Raw genomic sequence first — 23,176 nt, 5'->3', positions numbered from 1 at the left:
ATGGAGCATTCACTACCTCCCTGAGCAACTCATTCCAGTACCTCACCACCCTAACAGTAAAGAATTTCTTCCTTATGTCCAATCTAAACCTCTGCTGTTTAAGTTTCAACCCGTTACCCCTTGTCCTATCACTACAGTCCCAAATGAATAGTCCCTCACTGGCATCCCTGTAGGCCCCCTTCAGATACTGGAAGGCTGCTATGAGGTCTCCACGCAGCCTTCTCTTCTCCAGGCTGAACAGCCCCAACTTTCTCAGCCTGTCTTCATATGGGAGGTGCTCCAGTCCCCTGATCATCCTCGTGGCCTCCTCTGGACTTGTTCCAACAGTTCCATGTCCTTTTTATGTTGAGGACACCAGAGCTGCACACAATACTCCAAATGAAGTCTCACAAAAGCAGAGTAGGGGGCCAGGATCACCTCTCTCGACCTGCTGGTCACGCTCCTTTTGACGCAGCCCAGGATACGGTTGGCTTTCTGGGCTGCAAGCACACACTGAAGCTGGCTCACATTAAGTTTCCCATAAGTCAACACTCCCAGGTCCTTCTCCACAGGGCTGCTCTGAATCTCTTCTTCACCCAACCTGTGGCTGTGCCTGGGATTGCCCTGACCCAGGTGTAGGACCTTGCACTTGGCTTAGTTGAACTTCATGAGGCTGGCATTATTTTCATGTATACAATAATAGTTATATATTGTCATGTAGGAAAAAAACCGAGTGCATTTATAATGACAGAGACTCAAACATTTTTAGTACTTTATACCTTGCAGTGTTGTTTCCTCCCTTCCCCTACCTTCCAACCATGAAAGTTATGTTTCTTATCCTATTATACTGATCAAATTAGCATTTACTCATTTGGCCCTTTGCCCTAGGGCCAGTGTAACATACATAACAATAACTGAGCCTCAATATTGCACTTTGTAGTTTCTTTGTCCTCTTTAGTTCTTCTAATCTTATAATTTTTATGTATAGGACTAAACTATACTGGAATGAGGAATTAATTTTTCAACAGTAATATGTGAGCACAGTCAGCAAATATTCCTCAGAAGATAGTGCTGATAATTGACCAGATAGAACAGAACTCTTCCATTGAAAGGAAGTTGTCTAGCACAGTGGAGGAGAGAGGTCAAAAAAGCCTAAAATACATGAATAGGTTGAAGTTACTTCTCTTAATTTAATTGGGTCCCTATCCTCAATTCTTATACTTATCTGACAAATTTAAGACAAAATAAAGTACTTTCTGTACTACACACACATTGAAATGGTGGAACTCATTGTTACAGGAGGGTCTGGACACAGACTGCAATCAGACAGTGCTCAGGTGTTGCCAGAAGCTGAGAGGGTATACAAGAGGGAGAATCATTCAGAATTTGCTTTGTTTCCTCTTTTCTTCCCCCTCAGATGTATACTGTTGACCTTTCGAGTAGCAGCAAATTTACTATCCTTTTCTGAACATCTGCACATATAGGAAGGAGGCTGATCTGTTACTAAACCCTGCTTTGCTGAGGTCTGCACAATCTTTCTCTGCAGATTGATTTGTTTTAAAAGGGAAATGTCTTATTCTTTCTTTTTGAAGTTCCCAGATATCATTTTACAAATAGCAAAGACAAGTGGACCTATTTCGTCAGCTGAAGAGCTCCTATCAACTGTATTTGAATCTGTCTCCAATGCCACTGCCAACATCAAATCATCTGTCACCACACCTGGTCAGTATTTCACACGGTACCTGTGCAAAGTTGCAGATTTACAATGGTGCCATTTTGGGCTGTGCTGGTGCAGTTCAAAGAGACTTTTTTGTTTCACTTTATCATCAAATACATTCTGAGAAGCCAAACAACAAAAAGCAAAGCCTCAAATAACTTAAAGAGGTTCAGACTTACAGCAAAACCAGTTAGTCTTTGATCTCTTGCCCGTGGTTGTCTGATACATTGACCAATTGCTGAAACAATTTCATTACAGGATTGCACAGTGAAGCATCTTCTGGAATTTATCTGACTGCACAAAGGAGAAAGATGAATTATCTGAGTTAGAAGGTTTTATTTATTTTTACTTTTTTGTTTATTTTAACTTTCTTGTGTAACCTAAGTGAAAATCCTTGAATTAAAATCCTGCAAAGGTGATAAGTTATTGCTGTGCCAAAAGATTTCACATAGTTAATCTTTTGCCAGACATGGGCATATGTTGACTTGGCTGTTCTTAAGTCTACATTGATGGCACTGTGTTTTGTCTGTCCAAATGGACAAAGTTTGTTATGATCTAAAAAGTATTTTAATTGGCAACCAAACTAATCTATAAGTGACGTTATCTTTAGTAACAAATGGATTATTTTCTTTGTATAAGGCACATTCTTTAACTATATTCTGTTACTACAATAACTTTATTCTTTCTCTTGAAATTCACTCAGGCAGAACTTTTAAGCTATGCCATCCTATGCTATGGATAACAGCCCTACTAGGGGAGAGGCTTTGGAAAGTGCTAATGGGAATTTAGACCCCAGCAATTTCAAGGAGTTTATTACTGTTTGCGTTTATGTCTGAAAGTTTTCCCATTGGTTCTCTGCCCAAGCGAATACAGGTCCAAGCTCTCAGCAAGCCCTTGAGGCACCATGGAAATCCATCTGCTTGTATGATAACTGTGTATCTCTGGGAATGAATTTTTGCTCCTGATACTGCTGTATTTGTATACAGAGAGAGACAGAGGGTGTTCTACAGAGTTGTAGTTTTACATAGCCTGAAAAAAACCTATGACCTCTGTTGATCAGAGGAGTCATTACACAACTAACATGCTCTAAAAAGTGCAGAATCCATCTGGTGGAATAGCAGAGTGTTAGTCCATCTGTATGAATGAAATTCACTCTTCCTTTAACAAGTAAACCATCAGATCACCAATCATGTTTCTTTAAACATGGGACACAGGACTAGAGGTTCAGCATGAGGCAATTCTGTATGTTTGTGTCCTTGCATATGCTTTATTAGGCCGAGATCACAACTACATGAATCCCAAAGACTTCTTTAAGCATGCTAACTCACATACAGCCCAGTTGCAGAGCACTGTCATCTGCATTGCAAGGTCCAATATAAACCTGCCAGTGAAGCTAATGATCTTTGTCAAAGGGTAGCTTGGCTCCAGGGCTGTGAGCACTTGTCATTCACTTCTGGTTCACGAGCTCATCTGAGGGGGGAATCTGGAAGATAAAAAATTAAAGGATTTTTCATGTTAGTCTAAGAAATACTTCCACAGTTCAAGTGTGTTACTGAAGGTCTGTAACCAAACATCAACTCCACACAACTCACACAGTGGTTTCAGTAAGGAATGAAATTTTGTGGCTGATATGGCTCTTATCTCATATTATGATATGGCTGTAACTCACTAGAAAATTGGGTATTATGGAAACAGCTCTGCAATAACCCTGATACTCCTCATGGTACCAACCTGCTATTCTACATTTCTTGCAGTCCCATTGTAAGCTGATGTTAATAACAGTAATAATTAGCAGTGTCAGCGTTCTTACATCTATGTCTGCATCAAGAAAAAAGGTAGTGCTTAGGGCAAAATGGAAAATAGGAGGTAAAACTCGGAAATCGGGCGTCTGAGGTGCTGCTGGAAAGCAGTGGCAATGCTGGAAAAAGAATTCAAGTTACTTCTAGCACTGAGATATTATACTATGTTATATATAGTATATGTTCTTCATCAAACTAAAAGCAATTATATAGCAAAAGGAAGAGTGAAGTAGAATCAGATACAGGCAGCAAAGCCAGGAGTCTAATTAGTATTTCCTTCAGTAATCTCACCAGTGTATCTGGTGTGTTACAAATAATAAAATCAATGTTTTTTTTGTAAGAACACAAAATTTTAGGTTTACTTGACTTGGGGAAGGGAACTGCATTGTGTCTTGATGGGTAGTATTTACATGATAAAAGCTGACCTTTTGCAGCAGGGGAAAGTGAAACAATGCAGCTTCACAAGAGGGTGGTGTAAAGGGAGAGCAGAATGTCAGTTGGTACAGTGGACGCTGAACAATATTTTCATTTGCTCAACAGATTCAATCTTTTCTGTGTTCTACCCACTACTGCAGCTTCCTTCCATGCAAATAAATCCCTCCTCTGCCTCCTTTCAAAGTACAAATCTACTTTGTACATCCTCACTTTAATTTGTCTATCTGGGGGAGTTTATCTCAGGCACAGCATCTGTGAAGTTCTTGCTTTTTACTGGTAACAACCGTATCCGAAGACATGTAGGGATTATTTGGTTTAGATAATTATTTAATAAGGTTTTCCTGAATTAGTGACAGGAGAGAGAGCAGTGAGCCACTACATTAGGATTCTAATTTCTGCTTTCCATCAATATTAGAGGTAGATTATGCCAACAGAGACCAGGATTTGTTAAAACACAGAATGGAAACTGTCTCGTTTGATCATGCATAGCACCAGAACCTGACCATAAATAAGATTTTTTAAAATGGAGTTTTTCTGTCTATACAGTTCTGTTGTAAGTGAACAGCTCTCTCTAGGTCCTGACATTTTAACAACATGCTTGACATAAAGAACAAGCACCATGCTTCTCTGACACATCCAGCTTCTGTCTTCGCCTTGTTTAAATGTCAGGCAAGTCTTGCAAGACATACATCTTTGTCAGGGTATTTCAGAGTAGAAGGACCTCTCATGTCTGTTATTTTTCCTGTTCAACTGGAATCACATATGTGCTGTTTGAATGTGAAGTTTATTCAGCTGCACCATTTTTCTGTGAACAATGACATAACTGTATGGAGACCTCCACCAAGGTCATGCCAAAGATTTGCATGTAATTCTTACTTAAAGCAAGGCTCCCAGAGAACAATGGTTTTACCTCAGAATAAGCTCTTGCCTGGGTTTTGATGCCTTTAGGGAATTAGACTTAAAAGAAACTTACAAGATACTGGTTGTTCTTATTGCCCACATCCAGATTTTAATTTTATTGTGCCATCCTGTTTGTAACTGTTCTGAAATATGTCTGCTCTTGTTTTCTTTTCCAGCATGCACTACCTTTGGAGGACAAAGAATATACCTAATTTCTTGCAAGTCAGGAAAATTCTAGTTTTATATCCAGGACAATGTAAATATTTAACAATGTTAATATTTAACAATGTAACTATTAAAATAAATCATTTCATTGCAAGATAATTTATTGATATCACATCATCTGAAGTTAATTCACAAACTGTCACCTTCTTGAATCTCTATATATTGCTTTGATTTCTTTTTTTTCAGTTTCCTTGAAGAAAACTCTTGCTATTTGACTTCTTTTCCAGATTGCCTGGGAACCAGAGCTCCTTCTTCAGATGAAATCATTAAATTAGCAGAAGCAAATGTCTTTTGGTCAGTTCAGGAACTGAAATGCATGGATGCAGGGACTTTTGACAAAAATGTGGAACTTCTTGGGGCTGTCTCTGGTTTTAACAGTTCGCAACTTATTGCCTTAAAGGAAAAAGCCAAGCAGGTAACTATCCTGTCTGTGAAGGAAAATTAAATCCATAATTTGATTTGCTGTTATTGGACTGTGCCGCTCTAAAATAACTGTGCTATGGCAATGTCACTACTGCTGCAAGAATATCTATTGTTTATTGGAAAAATAATATGAGATTGTGATAGAAGAATATTGCCCTTGCTTTAGTCAACAAGCAAGTAGTTCTGAGCTATTGGCAGCTGAAAAACATAAGTGCTTTTAATGTCTTTTCAATTGTTTGCTTCTCACTTTTCTTTCATACATGAAAAATCAGCAAGCAGTACTATAGGCTGTTGATTGGTCTGAGAATTAAATTTGGCGCATTAAACTGTCTACCTCAATGTTAAATGTAGTTTACAGTGGTGTAAAACCAAATTGACTGGGAGATACTGTTATTAGGTGAATAAAGCTTGTTCTACATCCTTGTCACAGGCAGGGACAAACCCATCGGTGGGAAGTTGTAGGGAGGAAAAAAACACACATGCATTTAGTCTGTCTTTACAAGGATGTTACTGGTAAGTGCAAGTTAAAGAAACAAAGCAGAAAGAAGACCTCTATATTTGCCAGGCTGTAAATTCATGGAGAGGAACAGGGCTGTAGTCTCAGCTCTTCTCCACTATTCCTGCAGTACTGCTGGCACCTCTTTCTTTCAGAGTGCAGCAGTGCAGCTCCTCTTGAGCTCCTCAGAGAGGTACCTGCCCTGGCTTCATTGTGTATGTGATGCCCGTACTGCAGCAACAGCGCGAGACTAGAACCTCTCCTCATCTGGCACTGCAGCACAGAATCTGCCAGAGTACTCAGGGCAGAGGGGGGTGCAGTTCAGCACGCTGTGTCTGGCGCAGAGCATCAGCAAGGTGTCTGGGCTCTGAGCAGTTCTGCCTTGGCCAGCTGTGGGCTGGGAGAGAAGTCAGACCTCGCTCCATCCCTGTTGTTGGTGTTGCACTTCTCCCTAGGGGTGACCTCTTGCTGCTTTGTGGTTGCCTGCACTGCCAGGGAACCCAAACATACTTGTGTTTCAGCAAGGAAAAGCCTTAGGGTGCAGTAAAACAAGTTGTTTTGGTTGCAGAAAACCCAGAGGTGAAAAGGTTACCATGCACAGCTGATCTTCAGCTTCCTGTCACCAGCATCTGCTGGAAGAGATCTGCTCTGTTTCCATCTCTGCATGGCTAGCTGCTCTGTAATCCTATTCTGTCAAAATGATCCAACATTTAAAAAGTCATTTTTAGGCTCCATCTGATCATTCTGACAGAATGAGGTTAGGAAGCATCTAGAAGTGCAGTTGGTTGTGAGTAAGACAAGTGCAGATGCTTGGAGATCTGAGGCTGTGACCTCTGGAGGAAAGCAGAGCAGGGGACAAGGTGGGCCTGGGCAGCATCTGCTTAAACCACCAGCTGCAGCCAAAATAGGGGAGCTGATCCTGACTTTTGGGTAGATAAGACCAACAGTGCAGTTTTTAGCAATGAAGCTCTGCTTCTAAAACTCCTGTACTGCAGCTGCTTAAAGAGAAGTAGCACTAACCAGATTCCCAAAGGCAGATTGTGACTCCCTGCAATTCTGTCTCTGCTGCCTTGTTGCAGCAGGGCAACAGCCCACTGCATAAAATGCATTCTTCCCAAGACATCTTCCTTCTGTCAGCATGGAGACACGTGGGTTGGAAAAGGGAGAAAAAAAAATACAATCCTAGAAGAAAATAAAGCCAGTGCTTATCCAAGATAGTGGGAACTAAAACATTTTACAGCAGTGCAACATAATCACATACCTAAAGAGCGATACCTGCTGTAGAGAAATTGCCAACAAGTTTAATACACTCATATCCCAGTTATATGCAATTCAAAGATACACAGATCTGTAGTGCACTGCATGAAAGTATACTCTGTCTATATGAGTGTTTGAGGACAGATTGCTGCTAGACAAAGACAGACTTCCTGTATACTAGTTGGTAAAATGCAATAGGCTTTTACAGTGAAAGTCAAGCATGAGAAACCAGTACAGGGAAAGCTCTTTGTAATTATGTGCACATAATGCTGTTACGTTATTAACTAAAGGGCATCTTTGATTAAAGGTTTGATTAAGCCAGCTTTAATTTCTCCTAAATCGATTGAATTTCCCTAAAAGAAACTGTGTACTGCCCATTGTTCCAAACTAATTCAAAAAGTCTAGTTATCAGATTTTGTCTAATGAAAATAAGAAGCTTAGCTCACTCACAAGTGGAAGGTCTCCAAGCTCTGTGATAGTAACAGATGTATGGATCTGCAATCTCTAGGTGAATGAGGACAAAGGACTGTTTCAGTTTCATGTGTTGTGTTATTTATATCATTATATCTGAGTTTTCATCCAGCACTGTCAGATAATACTATTTATGAAGTACTTTAAATTCTGTAGTTTATGACCTAGATCAAGAAATAGACACAAGACATTTATAACTGCATGTGTTTCATGTATCTCTTAAGCTAGAGAATTAAGAGCTTTAAAATTGGGCTAATGCTTTTTACTATCTATTTTCCTTGGAAAAGATTGAAATTTCCCAGGCTTAGACTCTTTTTCTGTTCTTTATGACATCGTAAAACCAGCATAAAAGATCTGGTGGAAACTCAGGCCCAGAAAAGCATCTTTTAAACAAATCTTTAACCTGAGGGTCATAGTTGAGAGAAGTACCTCGGCAGTCCTGAGGCTGCTCTGTGTCAAATATGCACATTGCTATGAACAGCAGATAGTCTGCAGCTCTGTGTAAGGAGTATCTTATTCCAGATATCCAACCCTTTATTTTATGCAGGTCTTGCAGTTTCGTATGTATCTGAAGGTGCAAACACTATTTAGTAGGCAGCCATAGAGGTTCTCCTTCAGCAAGTCCATACTAGCTTTGGCCTTTCTTTTTTTTTTTTTTAATGTTCTATTGTAGCTATCCTGAAAATGGAATAAACATTTCCACAAATCAGAGAGCATGAATGATCAACTAAGCCTAGGACTGGGGTTTTAGTTTCATTTTTCTATGTGGAGTTAGAAGCACAGTCATGTACTAGAAAACTGTCATGTATTGACTGACATAAGGTAAAATTGCTGGAATACAGGAAACCTTTACAGGGAGCTTTATGTAATATCTGTCTTGTGCAAGTCACTTCCTCCAGCTAAAACTCAGTGTCTTTTTTCTCTAAAGACAATTGGCCACATCCTAAGAGGTACTGACCATGGATCACTGTGTTTGTCATTTCCAACTAAATGTAATTGGCAGTTCTACCCTCTGCAAATTCAGCTCTTGATGGACTTTTATTGTTCCTTATTCTGACAGACCTTTTCCTGAAATCAAAATTTTTGTAGAGTTGATCTCTGACAGCTTTTGAATCACTGTAACTATATCACAGATAAGGTTAAAAACACTGGAACTTGTCAGTTTAGATACATTGGTAGTGGTTTAGAAGAGCTCCTGTTTATTTCTTTGTTTTTACAGAGCTTTACGGATTTAACTGTATCAATATGTACAAACACATTTAAATTATTATTTTTTTATATTGCATGCACACAAGCTAGAAATCAGAACTTTAGTAATTGGCTGTTTGTCTGTATTACCTGATTCTCTACTTTGATTTCTGTTTTTCTGGTCAATGACTGAGCCAGAATAACTGGTTACAAAGGCAGTTTAAGGTCACTCCACCAGAGTAATTGCAGCTGCTGTGGAAGCCTGGGTTGTCCAGGTGCTGCTTTCATGGTAGTGGTGTAGCAGTGTGGATCTCAGCACAGACTTGCATTTTCATTGTTTTTAGTAGTACTTGCTCCTACAGCAACACTCACAGGAGTCCCTGTGCTGACTTATCAACAAGCTCAAGCTGTACAGATTACAGCATTTTTAGATAAACTAACCATTATTAGTGTAGAACCTCAAAAACCTTCACAGTACACAAGCTCTGCCTTTGGTGTGCAAGGAGGCATATTGCTGGTATTGGGACTTTATAAATCAAGGGGGTTGAGAATGGTGTATATAGAGGAAGACACATAATGATCTATTAGACATTAATGAATCTCTTCTAAAGGTTTGGGGATTGCTGCCAGACTGGAAGAGTTATCATATTGTTTCCCTGGGCCGCATTGCTCTGGCACTCACCGAACATGAAATTGAAGAGCTGGATTTGCATTCTATTGACACCATTTCTGTACTTAGTCAGCAAACAGGATGGACTCTTACCCAAGTAAGTATGTTACTGAAGGTCTTCCTGCTGAAAGGCCCTGAATTCACACCCATTGGGAGTGAAGTCCTAGAAACAGATACAGCAATCCACACTACTCCCTGCTGCTTTTCTGCAGCTGTGACACCAGTGAAAGTGGGCAGGTAGGTCAGCACTGATGTCTGCCTGGCTGCTGGCTTCCCTGGTGAGATGACCCAGAGGACATCAATCACTTTCAATTGTGATGGTGATGAGTGTATTCTTTAGCACTTGCCCACTAAATAGTAGAAAGAGGTCAGCAGCTCATCTCACCCTAGCCCTAGAATAGATACTACTGCTAGGAGATACTAACCCTTCCTCAGAGTAATCACTGAAGAGGTAGTGTGCCCCCAGCCCCAGCATTCACTGCCATAAAAGCCTAAGTTATTAGCAGATATGCCCCTCACATCTTCCTTTCCTTGGATAATTACTAGTTAAGTCAGTGGGATTTTCATAAAAAGAGTTCAAAGCTTTTATTGTATATGCAATTGGCAGCGTATTTCTGACTTTGGGACCCATACCATCAGGGCTCCGCAGTTGCACAGGTGCTGTATGGTGGCAGGCAGCTTTGGCAAAATATCACAGATCCGTGTAATAGATTCTCTTTCTGAAGAGCTCCATCAGAAAGAAGCAGTTGGGGGGGGAGGGTGGGGATTCATACAATATTAATTGGCTTTTGAGGTTTCCTGCTGTCAGTAAGAACAGCTGGTTAAGGGGGCTCATCCTACCTAACTTCACTTGTCTAGTTAGGCAGCTAGTTTAAGCTAGTCATTTGAGGCTCAGCATTGTGAATAGATCAGGAAATATTGGAATATGTTTATTCCTTTTGCTGACTTTGGAGGATTAAGGCAGGCTTAAGCTAGACACATAGTTTTTAAATGGTTAGCTTAGAATGAGCACTATCCTAAATGACTTAGGCTTGCAGAAGCATTTTAGTACCAATATCCCATTCATATCTGAAAACTATGCCTAAGCACAGGTCATCACCTGTAGGTGACATTTAGATAAGACAATCTGAGGATTAGGAAAAACTAAAAATTTCGTACTGAACCCCTTGAGTAATTCATTTTCTTACAGCAATTTAAATTAATTGGGTGGTTCTGTTGCTAACTCAATGCCTGTTTCTTCTGGTGAAGTGTTTGCTTGTGACCTGAGTCATAAGCAGAAGTACAAAGTGCTTTCAAATCACTTGCACTTGGGAAGTGGTTGTGTACCAGTGCTTTGTTTAAGAGTCACATACAGGTTGTGATAATGCTGCTCTTGAACATGGCAAAGTTCCAGTTAATTATATGAGGGAGCCTCAGGATTACATACAGTCCATGGCTTCTGGTAAGATTTTGAGCTTTAGTAACAAAGCCTTCAATTATATTTACTCTGTTCATTCATATTTTACTGCTTTTATAGGCAAGATCTATTTTGCAAGGTTTTCTAGAAGACTCTGGCCAGACAATCAGTACACTAAAAAGCTTTGATTTAGTTGGATTAGGAGCTATTCTCTGTGCTTTGAACTCCACAGAAATCATGTCCATAAGGACTGCTGAATTCAGGTAATGTATTTTATACTTAATGAACTTTAATTAGTATCTCTGTTGATAACATTTATTGTGCATTTTTTCCTTCAAGATTTCCAGAGCCTAAAGGATGCTATTTTACGTTTTAAATGCTTTAGAAAAGTAATAACTATTACAGAAGGTGTACACTAGATACTTAAAATATAACCTATTTTAGGTTTTCTCTGCCATTTATATCTCACCATTTAAGTATTGCATTGAGAAACACAGGTTTTTGCTCAAAGCATTAAACATTTGTATGCAATTTGTGTACATATGTTTTGAATGGAAAATGGGTTTACAGACTTCTTACAGCAGCCTATATTCAGGCATAGTTATGTAATTGCAGCATGTAACGTTAACTTTGTTGCCTTTTACAGTGATGCTGTTGCAAGAATTGGCCTGTTGTTTTGTAGCACCCCTGTTCTGAGGCAGTTTAAGAAGATGACAGAATCTGTGTTTGGTACTGCTACCAGCTGGAATGGCTCTGTTTTACAGGAAATTGGTACTATAGCAGGTAACAAAAATCAGACTGTAGATGGTGATGGTTCTGAAGCAATGTTATTGAAGCATAAAGAGACAGGTTCACAGAGCAGGGCTTTTTTCTAGGTTGGAAAAAGGCATTTCTTCTAGAGAGCAGTCACCTGCAGGGATGGACATCCAGCAATTTCATTAACACTAAAGAAAAGTTGTGTTATCTCAGTCCATAATGTTCTCTCAGTCCTCTCAAATCGACTTTGGGGAGCATAGCCTTGAAGTCATTTACGTCCTGTAAGCTGGAATGGGTAAATCAAGGAGGGTGAAACCAATCAGGTTTTCAAACCCACTTGCTGTTTGTCAACTATGCTGCCACAAGAGTGGCTGTGTTGTGTCAGAGCAGTGCTCTAGCTGACGGAGCATCCTGCCTCCAACAGTGGAAAGAATGGGCTGCCTGGGGAAGAGCAAAAGAGCAGCAGGGTTGTCAGCCTGGAGTGATACTTCTCCAGTGTCCTCACAGTCTCTCAGACTTCCTGAGCCAGACATCTCACACAATTTTGTTCGTGGATTTTTTTTCCCTGTAATCACCTAACTGCACACTGAACTCATAAATTTTAGCATCCCTGATGCCTGCAGCAATGATTCCACACTGTAAGTACCTAATGACTGAAGAAGTAATTCCCATTGCATGCTTATACTCCCTAATCTTGTATCAGAAGAGGCTGTGAACAAGCATTCCCTAATAATGCAGCTTATGATTTTATTGATTTTTATCACTCTCTCATTTCCAAAAGTAACTCTGGTAGAGTACATTCCATACCATAGTGTACATTCAAGTGGTTAAAGTTAGATGATTTATAATGTTGGAATATAATGAAATAAAGCAAAAAAAAAAAAAAAGAACCAGTATCTCTTTCCATAACACACTGAAGTAAACCATTTATTAGATGTTTTGTATGAATGCTTAAAATTTGTATTTTCCTAATAAAAAGAGCATTAATTGAGTTTTGTTCCTTTTGTGGTTTTTTTTTAGGTGGTTTGAATGAGGATGAATTAAAAGCTTTTGATACAAACTTGATGCCATATTTCCAGCCAGTGGCAATAAGACTCATACCTCCTGAAATTTTCCAAGTAAGAGCTTGGTTACTGAAGGTGTAACCGAATTTCTATCATTTTTACTGTAGTATAAATAAACTGCAGCACTGATTTATAGTTTGGTTTTGGGTTTCAGCAAGAATTTTTCTACAGTGTGTTAGGTGAGAGGCAGTCAAGGATCTGAAACATTAACTTTCAGCTATATCATGTGTATTTGTGATGCCCATGAAATATGCTAGATAAGCTTTATTCTTCAGAATGCATCCCAAGGAAAAAGCCAAGATCTAGGGTTGGAAAGCAGGGAACGGACTCTCTTTCTTTCAACCCTATATTCAGATCTGAGTTTTCTTCTCTGTTTATTAACGTTAGCAAGGATGCTATCATAGCTACTCTCTGCTGACTATGTAAGAGCTTTTCTATTATCCTAAAATTTGGTAACATCCTCCCAGGTTAGCTCTAAAAAACAGATTGTACAGCAGATACAGATGGAAAGGAATTTCACCTAATTACATCAGATCTGAACGTGGAGCAGAAATAATAACATGGATCTTGAGATCTCTGCCCCAGACTTCATTTGACCTAGTGACAAGATTAATATTCTGCCTATGCTGGTCTTTTTCAGATGTTCAGGCAAGCAATGTACTTATGGACAGATGAGCTAAACAGATAGTTAATTGTGTCAGCTTCCATAAAAGAGAAAAAAACCCTTGAACACTAACTATTTTGCACAGTACCACTGACAGTTTAGATGAGCCTGAATTGTCTTTTGTGCAACTGTTTCTTTGAAAAACAGGCAAAACTGAAGATCTATGGCATTTTGTAGAATTTCCTTTAAATAGCACGTTTTATTAGTAAGAATGGTAATGATGCTACAAAATATGCTTAATGAGTAACAGGGCACCTTCTTGAAAGAAGTTTTCAATATTTGAAACATTCAAAGCAGATTTTGATTTTACACAAGTTTTGTGTAACTTCATTTTATGGCTGAATACATTATTCAGTTTCTGATTTATGAAACATTATGGACTCTAATTGTGTTAAGAAGAGGCTCAATTCAGAATTTCTGGATCCACAGGCATCTACATATGTTTATTCAGTTTAAAAAAGTGTATCATTTGGCAGACAAAGAAAAATCAAGAAGGGTTTGCTCTATTGTCTGACCTACTTGGAAGGGGAATTTAGTCTTTCTAAAGTAGAACTTGGATACAGAATTACTGCAGCAAAGTAGGCTTGCTGTGTAGGAGGGCTAAAATTCTTGTGACTGCAGAATGTTAACTAGAATCAAAGCAATCCAGCATACCCAATACACACAGGCTTTACAAACTGGTTAATTGCTATGTGATATAAGATAATTACTGTAAGATTATCATTGCCATCGTTCATTTTTAAACTCAAGTTTTAATATGACCAAATTTGGAAGATTTTCAGTCTAAATGAGAAAATTAAATAATGAAACTAAAGCACTGTTTTTTTTTATCTCATTGCTTTACTGCTAGCTATAATCAAAAGTCAAACATAGGTTCAAGTGAGGTTGCCTGGGAGCAGATGTAAGAGAAAATAAATGACAAAAACAGGAGGATACAGTGTCATCAGTGTTCGAACAGATCAGAAAAGAAACGGCTGGAAAATTAAACTCCAGCAATTTACTGAAGAAGTGTTCAATATAGTGTTGGCATAGAAAGCTTTTTCAAACTGTCAGATCCCAGCAACAGAGAAGGGTGAGAGACAGATGAATGGTCAGTAAAGTAAATGAATGCAGAGGGCTTTTTTAAGCTCTATTGAGCTTTATTTTTTAATAGCAACCCAATGCTGAAAGCCACTTCCTCTTGTTCCAAATGCAAGGCAGTGGTGACTTCTGATTCCTTACCTGCCTTATGTAATTGACAGCCTAAACCAATTTCTCTGGCTTTTATTTCTCCTAGGCATTGTCCCCAGAACAAATAGCAAACCTGGGCCCTGAAAATGCCGCCATGGTTACCAGGTCACAGCGTGAGCATCTGAATACATCACAGCTCCAGAGCCTTCAGCTGGCACTGGATGGAACCAGGACAAGCACCCCAGAGACACAGAGCACTGCAGGCACTACTCAGGAGGTGCAAACTGCAGCTCCAAGTGGTGAGTATAGTCGCTCCCTCCTCCTGCAGAGAGGGGAAGGACACACATACCAGTGGGGTGTGCTGTCCTGCATTATCCACCAGGATCACACCTGTATTTTGAAGGTGGGTTACACTGAATTTCCTAATCAACTATTTAGCTCACACCTTAAGTCTCATGCCTCAAAACGTTTGTTTGACCAAGACAAACAATGTATGTTGTTGGATTCACTCACAACAAGGAGATAATGGAGGATGATGGTTAGAAGGCATTAGCAGCTATATGTTGCTAGTAGCATTACACTATGCTAAGTTCTAGTTTGTGTAAAATGCAGTCTGAAACAGTGAGCTTTTTTCTCTCCTTCTTTCCCATATTTTTGGCTAAATTTAAGGTAGGGCTCTTCATCTCTGGACCTTCAGATCACAACTATTATCTGCAGCAGAACCTTGTTTTGCAAAGCTGAAAGGAGGTAGCACTGGGTTGGATTAGTATCTTTATTGACACTGTAGGACCTCTTGAGCAGTTTATCCTGCTGTTCCCATCCTATTTGGAATTAAAGCTTATTAGTACCTACGTTTTAATGGTTTAACATATTTAGTGGTTTTTACTTCTTCATATTGCACTTTATACCAGACAAGTTGTGCTGGCAAGTACATTAGTGGATGCTTTACAGTGAGTGAGAGTTTGGATTCAGTCAAGACAACACTGAGAATTTATCATTATCAGACAGCAAATATTGTTGCTTCCAGTGATACCAGAAAGACGTAAGCTGTGGGAGAGAGGAATATTGAGGTGCTAAAAGAGGAGTAAGGGGGACTGAATTGCTAAGATGCCCTTGCTGGAAATTAGAGCAGACCTTCCCCAGAAACACTCCAGGTCCCTCATGTTTGACCTGTCTCTGTAGATATGCCAAAGTAAGGAGTTTTCTGGGTAAAGATCACCTGAGTTCTTGAGCTTCTTGTTCATTTTTCCTACCTCTAGTGAGTACCACCCCTAGGTAAAGCTGCTCTTCAGAGCTGTGTATGTTAAACTGGAAGTGAGTATTCTGACCAGTGTCATCTTTTGAGCAGCTGAATGTAATTAGGATTCAGATGTTGGAATTTGCTGCATCTCTTTGGGTCATGTAGGTAAGACTGTACTAGTGACACTAAGACATAATGCTTCCTGCTTTTCAGATGCTCCTTGTTTGAGTGGCTTCGGCATCTGGTTGTATGCTGTGATTACACTACATCTGCCTTTCTGAATCCACATTTGTTAAGCTTGAGGTAAGTTATATTTTCAATAAGAAGTAGCTTTATAACAGAAACAGGGAACAACACAGGGTGAAGGACTGTAGGACCTTTTTCCTGCTTTAAGTACAGAGACAACAATTTTGAATATACTGTCTGTGTTACAAAGGTGTCTTGTACCTCTGTTAGACTATCTTTGAATCTAATCAAGGGGAAAGCCTATTATCTTTACTGTAAGGCAAGCATTAACAAAAGTTTATTTAAAATTCCATGTAACACCACTCCATTACTGCATTGTTATTTGGAATATATTGTTGGTATTAATCTCTATTGTGCCTGTTCCAGTCTAAGATTTTGCTCCACAACTGCTTTGATAATCTCCAGTTAAAAGAATGTTGCCATTAACTTTTATTGGCTTTTACCATTTTGACAGACTAAAATTTAATGAGAGCCTTCGGCTTAAGGTATAAATTCCATTTAAGCAGACTAAATGCTAAAGTGTTCTACTCAAGTCTTTAAGACTGCAAATCAAACTATGTCAAATGACTTAATTTTCTTTGCTTTTTGATTTTCAGTGTCCTGGAGCTTACAAAGGAGATGCTAAAGAGCTGCACCTCAGCATGAATAGTAGAATCGAGAAGCTCTGAAATTCCCGAGTGCAGAGTGGTTAATTTCTTAAAAGCAACACCTTCCTCTGCCATCATGAAGTATTCCCTTTCCCTATCTTTAGGATTAACAAGTTACACGGTATCCCTCCAGATACTTCAGACAAATTTCAAAATGGAAAATGGCTTATCTGTCTCATGAGACAATGAGTAAAAGATATGCTTATATGTTAGGTAGGAGCCTAAACTATCTAGGGGACAGGTAGCAGGTGACTGTTATTTGGAATCTGGTATATTGTACCCAGTGCTTTTTATATTGGCAAATTTGGTCACACCATTGTATCCTCCCATTGGGTTTTCTTCTCGTAGTTTGAGCATACTTTCCCCTGGACAGAGGCTATCCTTTTGTGTGACCTAGCAGAAACCATACTAAAAATTACTGCTGCTGTGATAAAATAGCTTCATCTTTGGGCTGATGGTTTAAATCCTGCTCAGATAAGTGATGATGTGTTCTTTTAATATAAGCACCTGTACGAAATGCAGTTCCTTGTGGGTGTATGTATTCAACACAAAGCGCATTGGCAGTACTATTTCATGCAACAAAATGCACCATGGAAATATGCTTATGTTCATCATAAGCTCCCTCCACTTCAGGTGGGGTTGAAGCATACACCTGAGAACAATAAGGGAAAACTTCACTGGGTCTACATACTACTAGGACTGTCAATCCAGTGCTTTCCACAAGTTCTATACTACCTAATTTATCATAATTTTAAACCACAAATATTCTCATGTGTGTTATCAACATATGGCTTATGTGTCTAATGTTTCTCATCCGACACCTTGGTATTTTAAACAGTAGAGAAAACATTAAAAACCCTCTGCATGTGAATATACTTTCTGATGTTGTTCAACTTGATTTAGTACCAAGAAAGCATGGTACAGTTCTCCATTTTGCCATTGCAAAAGTCTTTAGATTTTCTACACTAAGAAAGGCAATGCATAAACTTAAAAGTTTAGCTCTTTCATTTAGGGCTGTGCTCTAGTGAATGCCTTTCAAATATTTATTTGTATCTCTTTATGGCAAACATCACATCTAGCTCTCAGCACTGAAAGAATTGAAATTTTACTACAGGTGGGAAAGCAGTAGGAGTGGGGCTGAGAGGGAGAGGCAGAGGGAAGAGGCTTGCTGCGTCTGCTGCTGCTAGGGAGCGGGTGAACTTAGCTGTTGCTGCTGTTGGGAGTAACAGCTCCCACCACAGTCCCATATACTCTAATTCCTGCAGCAGCAGGAGGCAGCCTAATATTCAGGGATTTGTTATTGGCAAAGTAGGCAGTGAGAGCCTGGCCGTTTTTCACACCCTCCTGATCCCTCTCCCTCTTCAGCAACCTGCTGCTCTAGGAACTGCCTGTGCCTGTAACTAACCCTGGCAACTGAGACATGATGTTACAGGTAGTACTACGTGCTCTAGTTTTGCATTTTATGAGCAAAGAACTAATATTGCTGCAAGCTACCTTGCACCTTTTTATCTAATGCTAACAATAAGACTCCATCTCTTCCCACTGTGTTTCCTTTACTGCATATAAACAATAGATTGCAGCAGTTATTTTAAAAGAAGAAAAAAAAAAGTTATATTAATCCCGGAGAATAAAATGACCACTAAAACAAAAAACAGTTTCAGTGGAACAAATTTGTTCTAAAGATTTAGCTGGTTTTTCATATTAAAAAGTTCTGCCTCATTTGGATGTGAAAGTACCAAGAAGTTGATTTCTAGAAATTGTGTGACTTGAATTCTGAATTCTTTGTGCACTTCAGTGAAGATGCAGGAGAATATTTTCAGTCAAGGATACAGTTAGCATTTCCAGTTGAGCTGTGTAAGTCGGATACATGACTTAGCTATACCAAGCACTTAAACAATCTGTATGAGCTGAAAATTATCTTTTTCTGTCAATGTACCTAGGAGTGATTCTGTCTGCAATTATGTGAGTCACAGTTTAGCTTTTAATTGGAGCAGGAGTGAACTCTTTGTTTAGTGCCATCTGTGCTGTAATTTCTTTCAAGCACAAGTGCTGAACTCCTCGGTTATTTATTTTATTAAATTAATAATTATGTTAATAATTTTGGCATTGTATTTACATTTGGCCAAATACATGTCTATTTCTTACAAGTGTGCTATAGGAAGGGTAAACACAGAGCACTCACTTAATGTACTTATTTCAAGGTGAGATTACAAATCCTGTTTGGTTTGTAAGATGGTGTGAGCATCTTGGATGGTGAGTATTGGAGAAAAGCAATTACACTTTTGCCAATGTAGCTCTTGTAAAGGTCACTGATGGAAAAACCCATTCTGCAAAAACTGTGATTCATGAGATACCTCCCTCAAAACTGTTGAAACTGAATTTCTGGGAAGAATAGATGGAAAGGAGAGAAAGAGATGGAGAATGCTGGTGCATATGATATGTAACTCATATATGCAGTCTGCTATCTGTTCACTTCCAGTAGCTAAGAGAAAACTGAAACAGAAACTTTTCACTCTTATGAAACAAAGCACAGTTAATGCAGGCATCCATGATACAGGATACCACTAGTCATACATATCTGTGCATATGTGTAGTACATACAAAATGTATGTGATCACTTTCACTGGAATGCATTAATGGGAAAAATGTCTCACAGTACTTCTTCATACCAAAACGATTTTTGGGAAGAATATATTACAGAGAACTGTTGCGTAAAGATTTCTTTGATCCTTAAGAAAATGTTCCTTATTGTCAATGTATTGTCTAAACCAAGCTTGATTTTTTCCAGTATCTTTTTAATCCTAACATTTACATTTGAGAATGTCAAAAAAAAAAAATCAAAACAGATTAATGCATAAATCTGCTATTCAATATATAGCATGGCAATCATTTTCTTATCTGGGTATTGTGAGAGTTGCAGCTCTCCTCTCCACTTGTGACTACTCTGATGGTTGCTAGGCACTGCTGTACGTACTGCAGGATATACATCTGGCTCTTGATTGTCTGACATAACTCTGGTGTAGTCCAGCTCTTCTGAGTGTGGTAACCATGTGGCAGGTGGCCTTGTCCAGAAGTATGTAGGAGGAGGTATTTAATTTAATTAATTTCATTGAATGTAGGATTCTTAAAGGGTTAACAGATGGGAAAGAATATTTTGTTGGCTTATTATTTCAGTGCCTGACACCTTTATGTAGAGAATTGTGTTTCAAAAAGAGAAAGGGGCTACTAGCTGTAGATCACCAATAGAGAAAATATTCCTACCACCTGGTACTGAGGAAATGCTGCATCTGTGGTATCTTTAAATCCCTGAAGATAAGAAGACAACTACCCATCCACAGTATCTGAAAACTGTCCTTGTTAAAGCTGGCATTATGGCTGTTGTCAGGTTTTGTACAGTACATGGAATGTTTGACTCCCAGTGATTTCAGTCTGTCACATCAGAGCTAACCAGCTCCTATCAGTGTCAGGCTCTAAAGATACGGCTTTAAAAAAAAAAAAAGGCATCCTTCTTCAATTTTAAGAAGCCCCTTATGCCTCTGTATAAACTGCTCAAATATTCCAGAGGCAATTACGTACTGTATTGTAGCAGATTTAGCTTCTCACTTGACTGCTGCGCCTATCTTAGGATCACCACCACCTGATTTATTTTCCCCTAACATAGATTGCAGCCCTGTCATATAGACTAGGACCTTGTTACAGTCCCATTGTTTGCCATGTGGAAGCAGAGGTGAGACACGCCTGTCAGGGATACTGGACGAAAATGCACCTGGGGTATTGGGAGAGCTCTGACTAACCCTGATGACACTCAAAAGTAAGGAAGGAATTCAATAGTCAGCTGGAATTTGTCACATGAGCAGGTAATCCTATAGCATCAGCTGTAGTGCACTTGCTGGTGTTCTGACTCTTATTGTGTTGTGGTTATAGAAACCACACACTGCTTCTGAGTGTGCACACAGACAATTACAGCATATAAGTTGAGGAGCAAGACCTCATTAAACTGTGGTACCTTGTTCCCTTGTGATAGACTGTCTTCCTTGGGCAGAAGTAGAAAGAAAACTTCAAATAATCTCTTCCTCTCTCCCCCCATCCAAAAAGGCTGGTGTTCTTGGTACACAGTTTCAAGCAATGTGATCTCTTTATCTCAGTGAAAATGTTTTTGATAAGTGTGTGCGTTTGTTGTTTTATTTGCTGGTTGTTTTTTTTAAAGCAAGATCTGTAGGCATGGGCCTAAGGAGGGCTAAGAACCTTATTTTACTCCCTTATAGTCCTGGTTAGTGAAATATTCTTTCCTGTGTCATATGATGTGAGAAAGTCTTGTGCACTGCTTACTCCACTGCTGTTCAGATGAGGAATCTGACTTTGCTTTCCACTAAGGCAGGAAGAAAACTGGATAGAAAGGGCTGGTCTATGAAGAATGAACACAAACTCCAATGTAAATTAGATTTCTTTTATCAGTACTCCAGAACATCTGAAACTGCTCATGAGAAACAGTATTTTGTGCATTGTTATAGAGCATGCTTTTAGAAGTGTAGGTAAGTGACAAGCCTTTCAGAGAACAGACTCAATTTGTGTACCATCCAGGTATCTGGAACTTCATATTTTAATAAAGTGTCTGATTCATTATTGGATCTCATTTTCACACCTATCTACTCAGTCCCTAAATACAGGAACTAAGAGACTAGCATGTACACCCCACCTGACCTTGTTTGGGATCAGGACCTGTAGCATTTTTTACCATAGGATATTTTAGCAAAATTCACATCTGGTTCTTTAATTGTACCCAGAAATAGGTAGTCTAGAAATGTATTACATTTTTCCTGCAATGAGTATCAAGCAGCCAATGTCCATCTGTCTCTTCCTGCCCCTTTCTTTTCAGCATGAGTCTGCTTTTCCAATCCAGATTAATAAGAGGATTTTCTTGCCTTTATGACGCAGGAGAACAAGGCATGTTCAAAGCTTACAATCCAAGTGACTATGAATTGGAGTATTAAAAGAAGGAATTATGATAGCTGGATTTCTTGCTTTGCTAGCAACAGTATAACATTTACCATCTAATGTTTTAGCTGGTATTAATTAAAATATTTTGAATTTTTAACAGCATCTCAGTATCTGTGGTCTCTTTGGAGAACATAGAGAAAAGAAGAGAGACCAGGAGTAAATTCATAGAAGAGAAATACAAAAATAATGTAAAATACTGTCAGAAATACAGCAGGATCATATTTTCTGATACTCCTTTCCCTGATAATTTTTAACTGTTGTATAGACAAGAGCTATATTGATTTAGCAAAGAATAGCCATGGCTATAGTTAAAATCATGTGCTGGTTTGATCTGCAAGCTAAAGCTGCCCTAGGTCATCTGTAACCGGGACCTGCCATGTTTCAATATGTAATCAGATGTCAGAAAACAACTTAGATCACAAGTTTGAATAAATCCTGCATGAACTGAGAAAGGAGGTGAGAGAGAAAGGATGTCAGCTCTCTGCCGCTAATGTATCTATTAAAACAGATTCCAGATATGCATCTGTCAGTGTTTTTATTAGCTACTTTTATTTTAGCATTCATCCTTTTGGAAGTGTTTACATCTAACATATTAAATGTACATATTTCAATCACGCCTGTGTCAAACAGCTACTCTGGCTAGTTCAGACATAAACTGTGGTTTCAGACCTTACTGTTACACTTGGATATAGCAATGGAAGTGCCACAGATAGTGCAGCTACGGAGGTTGTACTACATATTTGCACTTCCTCCCCACTGTTGCAGTCTGTCACGGACCTGGGGAGTTCTGTCAAACACTGTCATCTTCAGTACAAATTCTCCAAGCACCGGATTTGGATTCCTAACGTGCGTCCTCAAATAGGCAGCTTTACTGGTAATTACATCACACATTAGCTGATGGTGAAAGTTATTTAATATCTATTTAAAGTAGTAATTAGAGTGCAAATTTATTAAACTTTCTGAATGTGACATGTAGCATCTTAAGGCATTGTACATGTAAGATAAGAGATACTATGTGAAGGAGTTGTATTGCTGTACTTAACACGTACAGTTTACAAACACAGTGATTTAAGAGGACAGGCTTCGATTCCTAATCTCTGAAAATAAGTAAGTTTGCTTTTGTCACACTGTGAGTACTTATTAAAAAAGGATAAACTCAAGCAGAGGGTACTAATTACTTCTCTTTTCTTTCAGGGAGCCCTTTAAAAATGTCAGTGTTTATGCTACATTTTAGAGAAGAAAATGACAGATTGCAGTTAGGATTCTTTTCATAAATCTTCAAACAATACATAACTTTCTGCTGTGGTAAATTCTCTGTATATGGTTCTGTACTCATTGTTCTCTAACAGTTAAATTCCTTACACTATTTCCTCAGGGCATGAAATAATGTAAACCAAGACATTTTTAAGAAATAACTTACCCTTTCTGAAATGCT

The 23,176-nt window shown here is 38.9% G+C and overlaps 1 protein-coding gene across 1 annotated transcript in view; it reads left to right on the top strand.

Annotated features, from left to right (window-relative positions):
• The window catches only part of OTOA (otoancorin), a 37,668-nt gene extending 20,189 nt beyond the window's left edge, over nucleotides 1–17,479 (top strand). The window contains exons 21-29 of the mRNA XM_013127550.3: nucleotides 1,572–1,701; nucleotides 5,283–5,470; nucleotides 9,502–9,657; nucleotides 11,077–11,219; nucleotides 11,603–11,739; nucleotides 12,733–12,830; nucleotides 14,717–14,909; nucleotides 16,064–16,153; nucleotides 16,693–17,479. Coding sequence (XP_012983004.2) covers nucleotides 1,572–1,701; nucleotides 5,283–5,470; nucleotides 9,502–9,657; nucleotides 11,077–11,219; nucleotides 11,603–11,739; nucleotides 12,733–12,830; nucleotides 14,717–14,909; nucleotides 16,064–16,131 — 1,113 coding nt within the window. The 3' untranslated portion in view covers nucleotides 16,132–16,153; nucleotides 16,693–17,479. The remainder of the gene's footprint in view (nucleotides 1–1,571; nucleotides 1,702–5,282; nucleotides 5,471–9,501; nucleotides 9,658–11,076; nucleotides 11,220–11,602; nucleotides 11,740–12,732; nucleotides 12,831–14,716; nucleotides 14,910–16,063; nucleotides 16,154–16,692) is intronic.
• The last annotated feature ends 5,697 nt before the right edge of the window (nucleotides 17,480–23,176 follow it).

Source organism: Melopsittacus undulatus, chromosome 8, assembly GCF_012275295.1.
Source record: "Melopsittacus undulatus isolate bMelUnd1 chromosome 8, bMelUnd1.mat.Z, whole genome shotgun sequence".
Taxonomy (NCBI): Eukaryota; Metazoa; Chordata; class Aves; order Psittaciformes; family Psittaculidae; genus Melopsittacus; species Melopsittacus undulatus.
This window is presented reverse-complemented; position numbering and strand designations above follow the sequence as displayed.